Source organism: Oxyura jamaicensis (genome assembly GCF_011077185.1).
Source record: "Oxyura jamaicensis isolate SHBP4307 breed ruddy duck chromosome 9 unlocalized genomic scaffold, BPBGC_Ojam_1.0 oxy9_random_OJ106419, whole genome shotgun sequence".
In the NCBI taxonomy this organism is placed as follows: Eukaryota; Metazoa; Chordata; class Aves; order Anseriformes; family Anatidae; genus Oxyura; species Oxyura jamaicensis.
Genome location: NW_023304182.1, coordinates 45,588 through 64,550, shown reverse-complemented (window position 1 = coordinate 64,550; position 18,963 = coordinate 45,588). Strand labels below are relative to the sequence as shown.

General features: G+C 60.0%; 1 protein-coding gene across 2 annotated transcripts; it reads left to right on the top strand.

The window, feature by feature from the left end:
• The first annotated feature begins 3,457 nt into the window (after positions 1–3,457).
• LOC118157673 (ETS translocation variant 5-like) lies at positions 3,458–15,210 on the top strand. 2 transcript variants are annotated; one of them, XM_035312095.1, is made up of 13 exons: positions 3,458–3,618; positions 4,075–4,211; positions 4,300–4,387; positions 4,541–4,588; positions 4,687–4,737; positions 9,611–9,737; positions 10,067–10,336; positions 11,702–11,961; positions 12,560–12,619; positions 13,345–13,413; positions 13,590–13,759; positions 14,166–14,267; positions 14,407–15,210. In XM_035312095.1, the coding sequence occupies exons 2-13, from the start codon at positions 4,167–4,169 to the stop codon at positions 14,626–14,628; spliced, it is 1,512 nt and encodes a 503-aa protein (XP_035167986.1). In that variant the 5' UTR covers positions 3,458–3,618; positions 4,075–4,166; the 3' UTR covers positions 14,629–15,210. The 2 variants fall into 2 exon arrangements, with proteins under 2 accessions (XP_035167986.1, XP_035167985.1); XM_035312094.1 differs by having other exon boundaries at positions 9,608–9,737.
• Positions 15,211–18,963: the final 3,753 nt, after the last annotated feature.

Below are 18,963 nucleotides of genomic sequence, written 5' to 3'. Positions count from 1 at the left end.
AGTGGGGACCAATGCTGGGTCCAACACTTGGACACTGCTGCGTTGCTGCAAGGAGCAGCGGGAACAGCTGGCCCTTGGTTTTGTCACAGCCACATCTCTCCCTGGGCCACCCCAAAGCCAAGGACGCAGACCTGAGGCCCAGCTCTTCTCCCAGAACGCAATGGGGACCAGACAGGGGACACGGCCATGGAGGATGCCATGGTCTGGGTGCATTCCCTGGCTCACAGTGGCAGGACCAAAGCCCAGGAAGGCTTGCTGCTTCACCTGTAGGCACCAGCTGCCCTGCACAGCGGAGCGTGGCTCCCCAAATCAGCCTCCCCTTCCCAGCAGCTCCCCCAGGCCTGGTGGGGTGCCCTGCTCTGCTGCCATCGTTAAGTTTCAGAGTTAACAGCGAGCTGAAAGGGAGTCGTTCGTCATCCTCCTCGGGTACAGATGCGGTGGCTGCAGGTCCCGTGCAAGCCCCTGGGTAGGAAGCGATGTCCAAGGGCAGCAGCCAGCGCACACGAGCGTGTCCCCCGCAGCTTGTAAATGTGCTCCCCCCCTGTAGCCAGGGCGGCCGTTAATGAGTAGCCAGGTGGCAGTGTACGGGATGCGCGCCAAAATAAACCCCAGTTCTCTTGAAAGTGAAGCCTCCATTTCTCCATGCCCCTCCTTGATGTTATCTGGGAATCTCAACACTGGCATCTGGGGAGGATTAAATCAAAAAACAACAGAAAAAAAAAAAAAAAAGAAGAAAAAAAGAAGAAAAAAAAAAAACACCAAAACCTCCGCCGGCAGCCTGGGCAACGGGCGGGCCCTGCTTGGTGTGCTGATGTGAGATCAGGGGCATTTGTAGAAGCAGATTTGGCTCCTTTTCCCTGCCCGCTTGGTCTGGACCTGTTTATGCCGTGGCTATGTGCCTGGAGGAGAGCAGCAGGTTTTTTCTCTGCAGACCTGATCCTTGCACCCGGTCCCGCTTCGCTGGGCTCATGCTCTGGGCAAAGAGCAGCACGCGGGCCGTCTGCTGGGCTCTTTTGCTGGCGGTGGCAGCGGAGCTGAGGCAGCGGTGCTCTTTTGGCTCCTGTGTCCCACAGGACACGATGAGCCTCCTGTGTCACTGCGATGGTGACGAACCAGCACCGGTCTGCCAGGGCTCTGCTGGGGACGACCTCTCCTGGTGGCAGCGAGGCGGTCCCCAAGGGGGCATCTGCCCCACAGCAGTGCTCCTGGGGTGTGCCTGAGCCCCAAGCCTGCCACCTCCTCCACAGGACGATGGCTTGGGTCTGCTCCCACTGCCATGCCAAGGACATGAAGCAATGGGGCCAGTGGCTGACCAGTGCCTGAGGCCAGCAGCACAAAGGTCTGCCCCTGGGGGCCCCGCAGGAACGGGGGCAGCAGCCCGCCTGTGGCAGCGCAGAGGAGGAACACACTGCTTGGCCCTTCGGGCCCCCAAACCCTCTGTCCCCCTCAGTGTCACCCCCATTGGTACCCCAAAGGCTGCAGGACACAGTGGGGTCCCTGCCCTCCCCCAGGGGAGCTCCAGCCCTGGGCTCCCACCACATCCGCAGCCCGCATGGAAGTAGCGTGGTGCTCGTAGCGGTGTGCGTGTTGCCGTGTTTGCCTGGCCTGCCGCGGGCTTCTGTCCAATAAAGCTGGTGACGAAGCACTGCCCGGTCCTGAACGTCATGTCCCCGGGGCCTGGCCAAGCGTGGGGGCCCCACTTTTGGGGAAGCAAAGGGGCTGTGCCCCACTGAGGGCACCCGTGTGGCGGGATTTCCTGCGGCACGACAGAGCTGCGCAGCTGAGCTGTGTTCGTCGGGAGGTGCGATGGGCTAAATCTGGAGCCTGTGATTTGTTTTGTTGTGTTTTGTTTGTTTGTTTGTTTCCTGAGTAGGTTCTAAATTTAGCAGGCACTGGTTACCATCCCTCTCTCGATCGGGGCTGCCCCAGGGGCTTCAGCTTTTCCCAAGGCACCACGAGGAGACCCCAGGGCACCCCGGCACCTGGCCCGGCTCGGGTGCAGCCGGGAGGGAAGGGCAGGGCCAGGTGGGCCCCCAGGGTGCTCCCCCTCCACTGCAGCAGCCACCAGGGCTGCCGGGGCTCCCAGTTCTGCCCATGTCTGCCTGCCTGCGACCCGGCTCATCCCCAGCAGCACAGCGTGCCGCCTGCCTGTGCTTTCGCTGCCTGCCCGACTGCACGTCAGCTGCTGGTTTTACCAGTGGTGATTGAATCCTTCTTGCCCATACGTGGGGGAAACATGAGAGCGCCGGCTCCTGCAGAACCCCCCAGGAGCACCCCCCACACGTGTCCCCAGCATGCAGGCACCTCGCTGCTGGGGCATCGTGGCAGCTCCCACGCAGGGCACGGAACAAGACAAAGCACCTGCAGCTCCCAGCATCATCCCTGGGGAGCAGTGGTGGCCCTGTAGGATTCCAGAAGCTCCCCAATATGCCAACAGCCACAGAAAGATTCCTGAGATGTGCTGGGCAGCCATCCCGGGGCACCTGCAATCCCGTGACCCCCTGAGGATTTCCAAGTGGCCAAGGCTACGCCGTGCGGAGAGGCACCCAAAGGTCTGGGCACCCTTCTGGGATGCAAGCAGGAGGCTCCACTCCTCCCCAGTCCAAGAGGGACGGCAGCTGCTGAGCTCTCCCTCCCTTTACCTTTCCCTATCGATAAGGGATTGTCTGTCTTGCTCTGCAACAACAGCGGACCCTCGCACAGGTCGTCAGGGGTTGCGGAGCGTAGCAGCAGATTGCTGTGCAAACGGCTAAGTCGAAATGGGGAAACTGAGGCACCTGGTCGGGAAATGCTGAGCCCACCCAGGTGGGAATTGCTTCCCACGGGCCCCTCCAAAGGCTCCTTCTCAAAGGCAGCCTTGGCTGCAGGCTGCCTGTATGGAAAAAAAAAAAAAAAAAAAAAAAAAAAAAAAAAAAAAAGCAAAAGCAGGCACTCGGAGTGGCTCAGGCCAGGCTCACGGGAGGGGGCTGGTAGGGGGACCCCTCCTGCAGGGAGAGCCCCCCGCAGAGCATCGCCCCCAGTGCGCGGGGGGCACACATGCAGTGTGAGGCCTGCAGCCCACCCAACCGCAGGGCTCTGCGGCAGGTGCTTGGGAACGAGCTATGGGCATCCCGGCTCCGGCCCCCGAGCTGTCTCACCGGCCCCCCACACCCCCGTGCCCCCCACTTCGCTCCCCACCCCCCACCCCGGGGCAGGCGGCGGCCCCTTTAAGCGCCGAGCTGCCCCCGCCCCGCCCGCCGGCCCCTTCCCCCTTTCTATTTTTTTATGAATGAAAAACGGCCTCGGCGGGGCCACGCAAATCGCGCCGCACCCATTGGCTGCCGCGCGCCCCTCCCACCCCGCCGGCCTCAATGGAGCCCTGGGAGCGGCGCGGGGGCGGGCTCTCGGACGCTCTCCGACCAATCGAAAGGCGAGGACGCCGGGGCGGCGGCGCCCCATTGGGCGGTGCCGAGGGTAAACAAGCGGCGCTGGGCGGGGCGTGGTGGGGGCCGCTCGCTCGGGGGCTGGGGGCCGGCGCAGAGCGGCAGCGAGGTGCCCGGTGCCCGGGCGAGGAGTGGCGCTTCCCGAGGCTCATTCCGGCCCCGGCCCCGGCCCCGGCCCCGGCCCCGCCTGCAACGGGTGAGCCCACGACGGCCCGTGCAGCTCCGCGGGGCCCGGCGCGGGGCGGGGGCGGTGTTTATGAATGGCGCGGGGTGAATGGCGGGGGGCGCGCGCCAGCGAGGGGAGGAGGGGGAGGGTAGGGAGGAGGAGGAGGAGGGGGAAGAAGGGGGGGGCGGAGTTTATGAATGGGGCGGCGTGGGAACGGGCCCGGCTGCGGCGCGGCCCTGCAGCGCCGAGCATCGGCGGGGCCGGGGGGAGCCAACGGGGGAGCGGCGGCGGCGGCGGCGGCGGAACCGGGAGCTTGGGGCCGCCCTGCCCGCGACGCGTGATGTCACGGCCGTCTCTATAGAAATCCGGTGACATCACGCAGCGGGGGGCTACGGCGGGCCCGCACCGGCCCCCGGCCAGCCCTGGGGGCGGCAGAGTCGGGAACGGGTCCTGAGATCTCCGCTTTCCCCCCCCCTTACCCCGCAGCCTCGCACCTGCCGGAGCCCAGGCGGGAGCCCCCTTCCCGGGCTGGTGTCGATGCTGAGCGTGCCGGGGGCACTGTCGGCCTGCCCCACACCATGGATGGCTTCTACGACCAGCAGGTTCCCTTCATGGGCCCCGGGGTAAGTTTGCCCCGTGCCCCCCTCCCCGGTCCCTGGGGGCTCCCGTGGCTGCCCCCCTCCCGGGCCGCTCACGCCCTCGTCCTTGCAGAAGTCGTGCACCGAGGAGGGCCGAGGCCGGCTGGGGTCCGACAGGAAAAGGAAATTTTTGGAGACCGACCTGGCCCACGATTCGGAAGGTGAGCAGGGCTGCCCGCGGGTCCCTGTGCCCTCGCTGAGTCCGTAGGAGACAGCTCTCCTTGGGCTTTGTTGGCTTAGAGAGATAATTCCGCAAATAGCGGCCGTTTTATTTATTTTTCTGTCGAGTGCCTAAGACTTTCACTCTGTTCCAGAGCTCTTCCAGGATCTCAGCCAGCTCCAAGAGGCCTGGCTAGCTGAAGGCAAGTCTTCACCTCCGCCTTTTGCCATGTAAAATCTCTGCACGAGCATTTTTTGAGAACCGAAAGTGCTATAAAACCTTTATTTTTTATTTTTTTAGCTCAGGTCCCCGACGACGAACAATTTGTCCCAGATTTCCAGTCTGACAACTGTAAGTACTGCTTACGGCTTTTGTTCTCGGGGGTGGAAGCGTCGAGGTGCCTGTGCAAAACATTGCGCTTGCGTTGGGGTCGCTTCCTTGGGGAGAGGCTGCTGCCGAATCTGAAACCCTGAAGCTCTCTGCCTTTGGGGAGAAAGTATGTGTGTCTGCGCTGCTTGGGCTCACGAAGACAAGGCTCGCAGTGCCCTGCATCTCATAACGGGGAAAACTATACCCAACTGCAGGGAAATATCTCTAACTGATATCTGGGCTCCTCTGAGACTCGCTGCTTGTTCCTAGTAACGTTGATTTGCTTATAAATGCTGCTTTTCCTTTTCAAGTGGATGGGAGAGCCTGTGCTGGGCTTGTTGGTTAGCCACAATCTCTGCAGTTTCTGGAGCTTTTTGCAGTCCTGGCCTAGCGCTGTTGGCAAGAGCAGACCTGAGCGGTGAAACTTGAGCTGCTTTAAGCAGCATTAATCTCTGGCAAGCAAGCACGTTTAAAAAAGGAGGCCAGTGAAAATGCAGTCCCTCTTGAATTGCATAATAGGGAGCGAGCTTTTTCCTAGTCGTGGTTCATTGCCCAAACCAGTCAGCGGCCAGGGCAGGGGCTGGTGTGCAGTTAATGGTGTGTCGGGCTTGCAGCAGGCTCGGTGCCGACAGTCCTGGCACTGAAGGCTTGAGGGGGGTCGGGATGTGTTCAGTTGTTACCTGGAGAGCAGAAGTAGCAGCCTAGTGTTCCTAGCTGCCTTCTGCTGCTGAACCAGACAGCCACAGAACTTAAAGGAAATCAAATTTAGCCTGCAGTCGAACAGATTTCTCATTCCAGCTTTGTCACAGCATGCAGCAGAGTATCTTATACTACAGTAAACGCATGTTAATTATTGCCCTTTGATTACTTCTGAGTGGGAAGCTTGCCATTAAACTGTTCCAGGCAGCCCAAGTTTCAGATGCGCTTTTTTTTTTTTTTTTTTTTTCTCCCCCCTTTTCTCCCCTGAGATAAAAGGCAAGCCCGGAGTCAGAAACGCGGCTCGCTGTTGACATCCTGGTGCAGCCCGTCAGCTCTTGCTCGGAGCAGTGCAAACTGCAGCGTGCGTGGGAGGGTGGCTCGGAGAGCTGGAGCTGTTTCCAGTGCCTTTTGGCAGTCTCTTGTTTCCTTGTAACCTGAAGAGCTCAGAGAGAGGAGACAAACTTTTCTGGGCGATGCAGGGAGGAAAAAGCATTTGGTCGAGGCTTTTAAACATTCTTTTAACCTGCTCGGCCTCTGCAGCCCCGGTGTGGAAATGATGTTGTCGCTTGGAAGGCGATGTCCCTGCGAGACTTCCCACTCCGATAACCTTCCTGAACTCTCCTGGGGAGATAAAGCAGACGTTTCCCTTGCTGTCGGGCCGGGGGGAGTTTGGCTGAGTGCTCCCACACACAGAGGCTTGTGGGGCTCAGCAGCAGCTCCTGGGGGGCCTGGTGGTGCCCTGCCAGGGAGACGGGGAGCCCAGCTCCTCTGAGTCCCTGACCAGTGCTGCAGCTCAGGGGGTGACAGTGCTTGAGAGCACCTGCAGCGGGGGCACTGCGAGGGACGGGTCCCGCTCAGCTCTGAGCCTGTGGCCCACGTGTGCTGGGCCGGGTACCGGCGGCGCTCCGAGCTGCAGCACTGCTCTCACCCTGCTGAACCCCCATGCAGTGCGCTGGCCGCCTGCTCGCGGGTTGGGGCTTTCTGCAGGAACGGGCTCGGAGCTGGGGTTTGGTACCAAGGCACACACGGGTGGCAGGCAGCACATCGTCGCCTGCAGCCCCTTGTGCTGGGGAAAAAACGTGTCTGTGGGGATTGGGAAAGCAGGGCTCCTTTGAATAAAGTGTGTGTTGCCTTTGGTGCCCTTGGTGGAGCTGCGAGAGGCTGGGTTTGGTGCTTTTTAAGCCACCCAGGAGATACAGGACTCCTCAGAACTGCCCTTTGGGTGCTGGGGCATCCAGGTGGAGGGGCAGCTCCTGTTCCTGGTGGGCAAAACCTCCCTGGCCAGGTGTAGGTAGGGGCTGGCATGCAGGCTAACACGTCCTGTGTCCCTTGTCCTCTGTCCTGTGTCCCTGTGTCCCTTGTCCTCATGCCCTGGCGAGAAGAATATGTGCATGGTGTACTATCTTGATCAGCTGTTAAGATAACCAGGGAGAGATAGGATTGTGGTGTGGAAAGCAAGCATTGAGAGGCTTCCCCCCCCCGCAGATGCAAGGTGTGAAGGTCTTGAGGGGTGTCCCTATTTTTTGGGGGTGGAAAGGTTGGTTTCTGGGGACTTTTGTCCCCCTGCAGGGATGGTTTGTAGCTAAAGTGGGTGAGCAGGGCGTGGAGTGGGTTTTCGTACACGCCGAAATTAAAGAAGGAGGCTTGTTTCCGAGGAAGGATTGTTTAAACAAAGGAGAGCAGGAGCACAGCTTCTATTTCTGGCTCCTCTCCTGGCGTGACCTTGGGTGCGTCCTGCTCCAGCAGTGCCTGGCGCGGTGGGACGGAGGGGCTGGCGGAGAGCTCCGTGCCCACGGCAATGGCAGGAGTGGGTGCCGAGGTCTCTGAGCCAGTGGCTGTGCTGGGAGTGGGGCTTCTTCACTTCCCATCTCCGTGGGCAGCGGGTGCTAGCAGCAGCAGAGCTGCTGTCCTCGAAGCTCACCGCGTGCCATCCAAATCAGTGCTCAAGGCTCAGAGCCCTGACAGCCCCAAACAGCTTTGGGGTGTCCCCTCCACATGGCCCAGTCCCGGAATGGGTGAGCCTCCGGGCGGCTCCCTCTGTTAGCTTTTTTAGCTTTTAATTGCAGCGAGGAGTGGAGGAACCAAGAGGTTCAGAGCGCTTGTGCTCCTGCCGTGCCTTTGCGGCACTGGGTGCTGGGGCAGGGTGTACCTTTCCCACTCAGCACCCAGAAAACCGAGATCAGTCATGGCGTGTTCTTCCTTGCCAGAACCAGAACTCAGATACCATACCCCGTGGGCTGCTTGGGCTCTGGGGCAGGAGAGCAGCTCCTGGCAGGGCCGGGGACCCGAAGGCAGCTCGGTGCGAGCCGTGGCTGCGTGACGCTTTCCCCGAGCGGCCGCCCGCGTTTATTTTGTCTTTCTCCTCGCTCCCCGCTCTCGCCGAAGGGCGTTCCGGCCCCAGCGCCTTGCACAATCGCCTGGGCTTTGAATGAACTTGGCGGAAAGGCAGCGTGGTGAGGAGCAGCGCGGGCCAGCCCCGCGGTGTTTGTGTAAGGAATCCAAACGTTGCACAAAGTCCGGGCTGCTCGGCGCAGCCAGCTGGTCTCTGTTATGATCTGAAGGATCGTTTCCCTTTTCGTGAATGGCAGTGCTAAGCTCTGGGGAAATTTTTCTTTCTTTTTTTTTTTTTTTTTTTTTTTTGTTTTTTTTTTTTTTCCCCAACCGCATGAATGGAGCGCTCCAAATTGTTTGTGAATGGAGGGTGGTGCCCGCGGAGAGGGTTTTTTTTTTTTCTTTTTTTTTTTTTCAATGAATAACCAGACCCCATTGTGCGGCTGGCGGAAAAACAACCCTGCTCGAACAACACGGAGACTGTTAGGGAGAAACATGCCCGTGATAGGCAGCTGGAGCCCTTCCAAAGCAAGTTTCCCCTCTGCTTTCCCGTGCCTCGCGGGGTGCCTGGGCTTCACAGCCTCTGCGCTGGCCCCGTTAACACCCGAAATGCCCGGGAGCAGCCCGGCCTTGCTCCCGGGGAGGGGCTGGGGGTTGAAATCTGTCTCCGGGGGGGGGGGGGGGTTCCAGGGAGCGTAGGGGCTGTGCTTGCTCAGCCTGGGCTTCGTGTTTCAAATACTCCCTGGAGTTTTTTATGCCCTTGGTACCAGCTGTGCTGGGCTGCCTGGGGGGGGAGGGGGGGCTGGGGGAGATCAGCAGCTCTTTAAAGGTTTTGACAAATTAGGGGAGCAGCTAATTACCTGGCAAGCTGTGAACAGTTGTCCTGGAGCTATTCGCTCCTCTATGGCGTAACTGGGCTGTGTTTAGACTTCTCACGAAGCTAATACTCTGCTTCCGATTCGTCTTGGCTCTCCGGTTCAGGCATGGTTTAGGTAAAGATCTCGGCCACGCTTTCCCTTTCCTAGAGTGCCCGCTTTTAGATTAAAGAGGTTAAGCATATATTGCCCCATTTGAAATGTGTATGGATAGTGAGCGGGCCTGGCGGTGCTGTGGGAGCGGATGTCTTGGAGTTTAACAGCCCATTTGCCCCTCGGACTCATAACACCCTGTCTCTCCTCCCCTGTCCCCTCGTGGTCCTGGGGCTGTGTCCCCTTGGTCATGAGGCTGCACCCAGGAGGTGTGGGGCTGCCAGCTGGCTGCTTGCCACTCCTTGCCACAGCTCTGCCTCGCTAGGTGGGAGCCAAGAGAGCTTGTGCCAGCTTTCCCTGCCTGCATCTCCCACTCAAACCACGAAGCTACCGAAGGTGCCGGTGGGAGCAGAGCTCGTGCTCGTTGCAGATGCAGCGTGCAGCAGCCGAGGGGATGGGCAGAGGGCAGCGTGATGCTGCACTGCAAGGCTCGTTGCCCCTCAAGGGAGGGGTTTGGGTCTCGATGCCCTCACTGTGGGGTTCGTGTGCTGGCAGCACCTCTGCCCTCCCAGCCACCACAGCTTGGTCCGCTGGCATGCATGGGTTGGGAGGACGGTCCTGCAGGGCCTCCAGCCAGCTGTGGTGTGATTATCTGATGCTCCCGGCCCCGAGGCTGTGCTGTCTGAGGGGGCATTGGCACCTGAACCCCCAGCACCCAAGAGGATGCTCCCCAGGGCTGGCAGCACCCATTGCCTGCTCCCGCTCTGGGTCAGAATCCGTGGTGGTGGAGCCAGGGCTGGGAAAATGTGGTGACTGTGTCCTCCTCTTCCTCCTCCTCCTCTCTCTTGTTCCAGTAGTCCTGCACGCCCCACCTCCGGCCAAGATCAAGCGGGAGCTGCACAGCCCTTCCTCAGAGCTGTCGGCCTGCAGCCACGAGCAGGCTCTCTGTGCCAGCTATGGAGACAAGTGCCTCTACAACTGCTGGTAGGTCGCCGGAGGCGAAACGCCTCCAGGCAGCACAGGCTGCTTCTGGCACCCTTTCAGAAGCCCAGAAGATGGGGCTGGGTGGCAGGGAGCATCCCATCTGCATGTGCCCCCCACAGCACTGGATGTCTGCACTGGAGCTGGCAGAAATTTGGGTCCCTTGTGGCACTGGGAACAGAGGGGGAGCCCCTTGTGGGTGGTTGAGCTATGGGTGCTGGGAGGGGGAGGCCTGTACTGAGGCTCCCTCAGGGATGCCACCCGTCCAGCCACATTAGCTTTACCTTGGAGCCACCAGCACCATCGTCACCGTCCCCTCTTGCACCCTGCAGTGCCTACGACAGGAAGCCCCCTGCTGGGTTCAAGCCATTAACGCCGCCCGCCACGCCGGTGTCCCCCACGCAGCCAGGATCCTCCCTGCCAGCCCCGGCAGTGCAGGCGGCTGCCCATGGCACCCCGGCGGCCCCGCTCCGCAGCGCTGTGCCCGCCCCGCGCCCGCTGCATGAGCAGAGGCAGCAAACCTTTGCGGTGCCGCGGCCGCCTCACCAGCCCATGCACATGCCAAAGATGATGTCGGAAAACCAATACCCTGCAGAGCACAGGTAAGGATCGGCAGCCTTCCAGCTGTGGGGAGGGAGGTGGGACACCCAGCCCCTCGTCCCCTTGCTGGGGTTGCAGTGTTTTGGGGCTCCTAGGAACCGGTGCCATGGGGCTGGGGGTACAGCCATTGCCCTGGTGCAGGGTGTGCGAGGTGCTCCGCACCAGGATGCGGCCGAGGAGCAAAAAACTGCTGCACCAGCAGCCCAGGGCACAGGTTGTGAATCCTCGGCTGAGATCTCCCGCCCCCCCAGTGGACTGGCTGGATTTGGGTGCCATCTTGGTGCAGGGGATTTCTTGTAATTTTTGCTCCCACCCGGGTTGGTGCTGCAGCCCCTCAGCCTCGTCAGTCAGGTGCAGGACGGGTGTTGTGTTGCCCTTTAAGGTGACTTGGAGAGGGGAGAAGAGGATTTGGGGGCTGCAAGGGAGACACCCTGCTTCCCCCTTCCTCATGAGCTGTGGCTTCATCCTGTGGCAGCACCATCAAGGTGTCCCCTCAGGGCATGCAGTGGGTGCCCAGGATGCGCATCCCTCCCCAAGCAAAGGGGGGCAGCAGCTGGCCCCAGCACGGAGCTCGGCTCCGGGCGACCTTCGAGCTATGCGGGGGGCTGGCCGTGACCCATCTGGAAGCGCCATACCATCACAGGGCTTGGGTTTCACTCAGGAAGGGCAGGGGGACGCGGGTCGGAAATGGAGTAATCCCAGCCCGTCAGCTGGGGGGGATCTGGTTACAAAGCCAAATGGTGCGCGGCGGCCCCGAAAGGACCGGGCGCGCGGAGATAGCCTTTCAAGGTGCTGGGCTGGGCAGGGGATGCAGCAGCAGCACCCCCTCGGGATGGTCCCGTACCCCCGTGGTAGCACAGAGCCTGGGCGGAGGGCACCGGTGCCTCTGGCTGAAAATAGTGCTCCCGCCGCCCAGCGCGAGGTTTAATCCCAGCAGATTAGCGGCCAGCTGGCTCTGCGGCGCTGCGCAGGGGATTTGGCTTTGCGTAAGCGCCTGCATGGCTGCAGCGTCCTCGGGCCCTGCGGCTCTGCCTCACCATGGTGCCGCCCCACTGCCTCCGGGCTGGGTTTATTTCTAATTAACGGGGGTTTGGTTTTGTTTACCGTGCTCTTATCCAAGCATCCTGTCAGTCCCTCACGTTACCTGATGGGTGTGGGGTGTGTCGGGGGTGGCCCCTGTGCCTTCCTGTTCACCCAGCTGAGGGTCCCCATCCCTTGGCCGGGGAACCCACAGCACTACTGCGTGATGCCCCCATCCCAGATGGGTGTCCCACTGGCCGAGCTGTCAGCGGTTGCCCCACGCACCCCAGGTGCCCCTGTGGTGCCCGCCACCACCCCTCTGTGACACTGTGTCCCTTTTCCCCCAGGTTTCAGAGGCAGATGTCTGAGCCCTGCCACCCCTTCCCGCCACAGCCCACTGTTCCTGGGGACGGCCGCCCCGTCTACCACCGGCAGCTGTCGGAGCCCGTCGGCCCTGCCGCCCCCCACCCCGCTCAGGGATTCAAGCAGGAGTACCACGACCCGCTCTATGAGCACGCCGGCCCCAGCCTGCCTGCCCCCCCCGGGCACAGCTTCCAGTCCCCCATGGGCATCAAGCAGGAGCCCAGGGACTACTGCATCGACTCAGGTGGGTGGCAAGTGGGGCGGGCTGTGACGTTGGATCTGTGCCCCGTGCAGGCAGGGAACAGCAGTCCTTCAGGGTTGTCTTTTTCATTTTTCCCCCTCTTTTCTTTAAAAGGGAGGGGGTGATGCAGGCATTCCCCAAATTATGTGCGCTGTGACTGTGCGCTCTGTGCTGCAGCAGGGGGGTGTCCCCAGGGCCTGTGCCCACCCTGCTGCAGTTTCTGGTGGCTGGTGCTGAACCCCACGAGCATCACGGAAAATCCTCTAAGCGCCTTAGGGCCTAAAAATACTGTGACCTCAGGCTGGCGGGAGGTGGTTCGGTGCAGCCGAGCAGATGGCAGGGGAGGGAGGCAGCCAGAAACCCTGCGCTACTCATGGGCTGTGGCTGCCTCCGTTAGCACATGGCCCAAATCATTTGGTGGAAACATGCACTGATGTGGACTGTGCCACCCGTGGTTGCTCAAGTGCCCCCCGCCCCTGTAAATTATACTGGTTTCTCCCCAAAGATAGGCGTGAGGTGCCACAAGGCAGTCTGGGGAGGGACAAGATGCCCAGGAGACAAGGTGCTGTGAGGCTTACCACTGCCTTTTCCTCCCTTGCAGAAGTGCCTAACTGCCAGTCCTCGTACATGAGGGGGGGCATCTTCCCCAGCAACAACGACGGTGAGTGTGCCTCATGGCCGGGGGCTGATAACTTCGGGATGGGTCCCATTGCCGTGTCCCTCCCCAGCCCTCCATCCTGTCCCTTGCAAGGGCCTTGGCAGGGTCTCTCTGTGCCCAGGGTTTTAGGGTTTTCCTTGTGCCAAGCCTCTCCCCACGAGCAGGGATGGGAGTGGGGTGAGGGCTCGCTCGGCTCCTGGGGACCCTGGTGCAGTCCAAGCATGGGCTCTGTCTCGGGGGCTGATTCAGTGGTGAGAAAGGTTCATGGCCACCCAGTAGCTAAGGACATGTCCCCAGCAGTGCTAGCAGACCCCGTGGCTCCTCTCCCACCACCCAATCAGGTCTGGCAGAGCCACGGGACACCCCAAAAATACCAAGAGCACCATGTCACCTGTGAGGGACATGATCCACCTCGCGCCCTGGCACCGGGAGTGCTCTGTGAGGGCATGGGAGCAACGCGCCGCCCCATGTAATCCGGGATAACATGCCCAATATAGCTGCTAAGAGGGTTTTGGTTATTCCAGCTCCTTGGGGTGAGGGGAGGACAGATCTGTGCTGTGCTCAGCTAGCCGGACGTGGCAACGAAGCCGACGGCGTGGCCAGAAATAACCACGGAGGGGGCAGCTCCCAGCCTTGGGATGCCAGGTCTCTGAGCTGGCTTGGGCCCAGCCAGGTGTCCTGAGGATGGGGCAGGGGCCCCATGCTAATGGGAGGGCTCTCTCCCCTAGGATTTTCGTATGAAAAGGACACACGATTGTACTTCGATGACACGTGTGTGGTACCGGAGAGACTGGAGGGTAAGCAGCCAGCCAAGGGGCGGCGGGGGCAGGCTCCGCACCCAGGGGTGCCCACAGAGGAGCCGTCGGGTGCAGAGGCCGCTCAGCGTCACTGCTGTGCCCTGGCGGTGCCTCTCCCGTGGGGCTGAGCGTGGCCCCATGTCCCGGGGCTGAGCCAGCCGTCTCGCTGTGGGCAGGTAAGGTGAAGCAGGAGCCCACCCTGTACCGTGAGGGCCCTCCCTACCAGCGGCGGGGGTCCCTGCAGCTCTGGCAGTTCCTCGTCACGCTCCTGGACGACCCCGCCAACGCTCACTTCATCGCCTGGACCGGCCGTGGCATGGAGTTCAAGCTGATCGAGCCCGAGGAGGTATGGGGTGGGGGGATGCAGAGGAAGAAGCTGTTTGGGAAGCAATTGAAAGCAGCTGCGGCAGCGAGCCGCATGCTGTGGGTAATTACCCGTAATGTCTGTTACGCCTTGCATGGAAATTGCGGTGGTGAAGCAGCTTTTCTGGCAGGCTCCCCCGAATCAAACGGCTTTTGATTAGGCCTCTGGTTCTGCGCCGGCTGCGTTGTGGCAGCAGGAACCACCCGAGTGCCCCTCGCATCCATCACCCATGGGCTGGGCTCAGGGGGGCCGGGGTGAGGCCGTGCCCTGGCTCCAGGCCCTGAGCAGCGTCCCGGGGCGGGCAGAGCCTGTGGGCTTCGGCTTTTGGGGGGGATCTGTGCCCAGACACGGGTTGGAGCTGTCACGGCTGTGGCCTTTTGCTCTCCAGGTGGCACGGCGCTGGGGTATCCAGAAGAACCGTCCGGCCATGAACTACGACAAGCTGAGCCGCTCCCTGCGCTACTACTACGAGAAGGGCATCATGCAGAAGGCAAGTGGCCCCGTGCCCAGCCGGGGGTGGCCGTCCCCAGCGTCACCCCCCCATCCTGGCATGCCACAGGAGGGGCACTGCCAGTACTGGCCTGGCCCAGCTTCTCGTTCCTGACCTCTGATGCTCGTTCTGCTTGCAGGTGGCCGGCGAGCGGTATGTCTACAAGTTCGTCTGCGACCCCGACGCCCTCTTCTCTATGGCCTACCCCGACAATCAGCGCCCCTTCCTGAAAGCGGAGCCCGACTGCCACGTGAACGAGGAGGACACGCTGCCGCTGACGCACTTCGAGGACAGCCCCGCGTACCTCCTGGAGGTGGATCACTGCGGCGGCCTTCCCTACGCGGAGGGCTTCGCCTACTGACTTGGCCGGCCGGCACAGCGACGAGCACTAGCACCTCTGCTTTGGGCAAATAAGGGCAATGGTTTTGTAAAGAATACTTTTTGCCATTTCTTAAAAAAAAAACAAAAAACAAAAAAGCAAACAAACAACGAAACACAAAAGGAGATGAAACGCGTGTGCGCACACACAGACTGGCCTTTACCTGTAAGCGCCGTTGGAGCAAGCTAAAAGCCCCGGTGTGTGTCAGCGCTGAGTCCACAACCTTACTGTCCAAGGGCTAGTGCGTAGGACTGCCCGTGGCTGGCACCTCCCGCCAGGCATCCCAGAGGTGTTTTGGGGAGAGGGGAGCTAAACACCAAGTCTCTGACCCGGGCCACGTTTCTCATGAGCAAGCGACGGCCGATGGCTTCAGCAGCGCCCGTGAGACTGGTCTAGACGGTGTGACTGTGTAGCGAATTGTCACGACAATCTGCTTTGCATCGATCACAATATGCGTAGCTGCCTTGTGTGTTGGAAAGGGCTTCGATTTGCACAGGCGAGGGGTGTCTGGGGGGGGCTCGGGCAGGGGACACACCGTGCCCATGCCCCAGGGCTGATGTGCATGGTGTCCCACCCCGAGCTGGAGCTGCCTTCTGCCTTCTTCCTGGACAACACCTCCCCGCCCCACCTCGTTCCCCTCGAGTGTTGCTCTCTGATGTAACAGTCCCTTAGCCTTCTCCCCCCCCCCCCTTTCCTGTGTCCCCCTAAATTCTCTTCCCCAGCTCAGGCTCTGTGCGATGGGTTTAATTTCAGGGGAGGAGACCATGACACTATCTATCTTCCTCCCTTTTTTTTTGGAATGTTTTAGGAAAAAAAAAAAAAGAATTTCTAAACTTTTTTTCTGTAGATTTTTTTTTTTTTTGTATTTTAAGGCAAAGCTCTTTTCTGCAGCCCTGCTGCTGTGCCCTGGGGCAGCTGGCAGTACATGGGGAGCTACCCCAGCTGTGCACGTGCCCCCACGGCACTGAAGTTTCTGGTCCACTCCATTTCACTGCTCGAGTCCTTGCTCCTGGGGGGGTCCAAGACTGAAAGGGCAAGAGCTCAGCCTCGTTCCCTTCTGAGCACAGTGGGGCTGGACTGTGGGGCCCCCCCACCCACTGCAGCTCTCCGCACTCCTCCACCTCTCATATACGCGTAACCCCACCGGCTACATGTTTTTGTTGTAAATGCTGTATAGGATTTTTTTTTCCTCCTCCTTAGTTAGCTTTGTTTGGATTTTTTTGGACTGAATCATTTTTTTTTTGGGGGGGGGGGGGGGGGGGCGGGAAGTATGAAGATTAACTCCCGGTAGGCTTGGTTGCTATCCCTGGGAGGTACCAAGTGGCCCATGCTATTGGGAAGCATTGGATCACGGGATCCACACCCTGGGGACAGCTGTAAGCATTTGCTCAGTGTGGCAGGTCTACGGTGCAGGAAGGGGTTAATCTGAGGACTGATTTCAAATAACCTTTACTTGAGCAGGGCTATGTATCTCCTGCAAAGCTGCATTACGTTCTGTACTGTGTACAATAAAGGATCTTGCTTTCTGTTCCTCCTGTCTGCTGGGGCTGCGCTTGGCATGCGCCGTGAGCTGGTGGCAGGGCCTCCGCTGCTGGGAGGACTGGGGCTTCCCAGGGAGGGGGGAAAAGGATGGGTGGGCTTCTCAACCTGCTTTTGAGGCAGAACCACATGTGGGGGCTGTGTGTGAAGCCCCTGGGACCACTTGGAGGTGTACAGGGCATGAGAGCTGAAACCCCCCATACCTGGCTCTCCTGCCCCATCCCCATCTCCAGGGCTCACAGCACCTTCACAAAGCCACGTCCAGCTAGGGGATCTGATCGAGCTGGGCCAATTCCTGCCTTGTAGGCACTGATTTAATACAGCCTGCTCCTGAGCACTGCCACAGGGGAGGTAAGGCAGTGTCTGTCCCCTTTGCTCACCCCCGGAAACCTGAGACCCCACCAAGGGCACCAGGAGCCGGAGCACACAGCTCTCTGTGCTTCTCCTTGGGCTTTTAGCAGCTTGCAAGCTGAGTAAGCTGCTCCATGTAAATCAAACCTGGGGCCTCTCATTTGTCACCTGAGGACTGGGATTTGTGATTTGCGTGGGTGCTGCAGGGCATGATGCCTCCCCCACGTCATCCATGCATAAAGCCACGTCTCCCACCCCAGCAGTGCTGGCCGAGGTGGCCCTGAGCTGACCGAAGTTAGCCAGCAAAACCAATGCAACCTGCACGAAGCCTTCCACAGAGTTAAATGGGCTGCTTAGTCCCTGAAGGCACCTCCTCTTGCTGCCTGGAGAGCTCCGTGGCACCAGCCTTGGTGTTTTAGCCTGCAAGTGCACTGTGGGATCCTCCAAGTGATGCTCAGCTGCAGCCGTCCAGACACGGGGAGACAGCCTGGAGGGAAGGAGCATCGGAAGGGCTTTAGTGCAAGCTACTAAATCAGATCTAATGTCAAAGCAGGCTGCTCCATGCTTCAGACAATGGGGGTGGGAAGGTGCAGGGCCAAGCTCCCTTCAGAGCCCCCACCTGCCTGGGGTCTGGTACACATCCCCCTCCCATCTCCAACAGGCTGAGACCCCTCCCGGAGGAGGCATTTGGCCACAAAGACCTGGGCAGGGGGGAATTTCTGTGTGCAGTACCTTTCCCTAAGGGCACAGACACCCACAGAGATGCACATACTCTTTGCCAAGCTGTGGAAAGCCAGCCTCCTGCTGAAAATCTCAGCTCCAGACGCCGATGCCCAGTAATCGCATTTTAACAGGGATTGCAGCAGACTGAGCGCTGGAGCTCGGGACAGAACAAGGGAAAACCAGGGCACGGGCAGCACTGCAGGCTGGGCAGCTGGGAAGCAGCTGGCCCCAGGAGGCAGGACCTCGACCCAGCAGCACAGTGAGCGAGTGAGTCCCACACGTGTCAGGATGTGACTACCAGGAAAGACTCCAGCAGCTTCCCACTGCTTCAGCAGCACTGGACCAGCTGCAGGAAGGGGTGCACCCGGCACTGACAATGGGGAGAGCACCGGACTGCACCCCATGGCTCTGAAGTCCCAGGTGTAAACACACAGAGAAGTGCAGATTCCGGTTTTCCAAGCTGCTGCCCCATCACATCTCCTGCTGTGATCCCACAGCATCCCCAGCGACATTCACCCCCAGGACTTGCCCCAGTGCCTCACTGCACCACCCGCCTCCCCCCACAGGGTAAGAGCTTGGTTTCACCAGGTAAAGAGCTCAAAAGCTGCTCAGATGTGAGGCGCGCACACATGATTTTTTGGAAAAGAGGGGGCCATACAGGGGAGAGCATCACTATGGCCCTACGCACATTCATAATTTACTGCGTGTGTTTTTGCTCTCCCCATCACTGATGGATATAGCTAGACTGGAATATGTTCAAAAAGCAATAGGGAAAGCCAAAGGTCTGCAATGTCTTTTATAGAAGGGCATATAAATAGGCTAGCACTTTTTTTTTTTTTTTTCCCCCTCAGGAACTTCACATTTAATAGCCCATAGCCCACAATGGAGTTTTCCATCCCTTACTGGAAAAGCATTTGCAGGAAGTGTTTCTGTGCCCTGGGAGAGGCCTCAGGGGCATGGTCCCCAGGGCCAGGTCCCCCCTAGGTGCTGTGCAGCCGGCAGCGGCTCCGCACCAGCGTGGAGGTGCACCTTCAGCCAGCTCCGAGCCTGGCTTTGCAGCTCGGGCGTGCAGCTGCCTGCTGGTGGCCCTGCCCGAGGCCACTTCCCCGGCAGCTCTTCTCTTCCCCAGCTCATCAAGCACTCGGTTTTAAAACGATTGCCTTCGCTTGGCTTTTAAGCACCTGCAGCAAAGTGAGCGGCGGCACTTGAGAAGTCAACTTCAAGGTGAGGAGCTCCGGGAAAAGAAAAAAAAAGAAAAAAAAAAAAAAAAAAAAAAAAAAAAAAAGCAATAATTTGAGTGAGGCGACTTGAGGAGCACACACCCCCAGGAGCATCCCCAGGGGTGAGGAGGGATGCGGCTCCATTTACATCGGTCTGGCACCACCTCGTGGATACCCATCCTCGGCTCCTGGCCCCTGTGGCACTGCGTGGACCCATAGCATAAAGTGACAGGGCAGCCAGAAAGACCTTTGGTCCCCAAAATGCGGCTGCATTTGTGCTCAGGTTTCCGGGCACACGGCAGCACCGTGCTGCAGAGCAGCAGCCGCAGCTGGACTGCGTTCAGGACGGAAAGCACCTCCTCCTGGGCTCGCACTGGGAAGAAAGTGAGGGCTTCTTGTCCCCACAGTGTGACTTTTTCCTCTCTGCATTGAAAAAGTTCAGGAAAAAATGCGAAGGCGCTTTGAAAAGGGGAGGAAGGGGCAC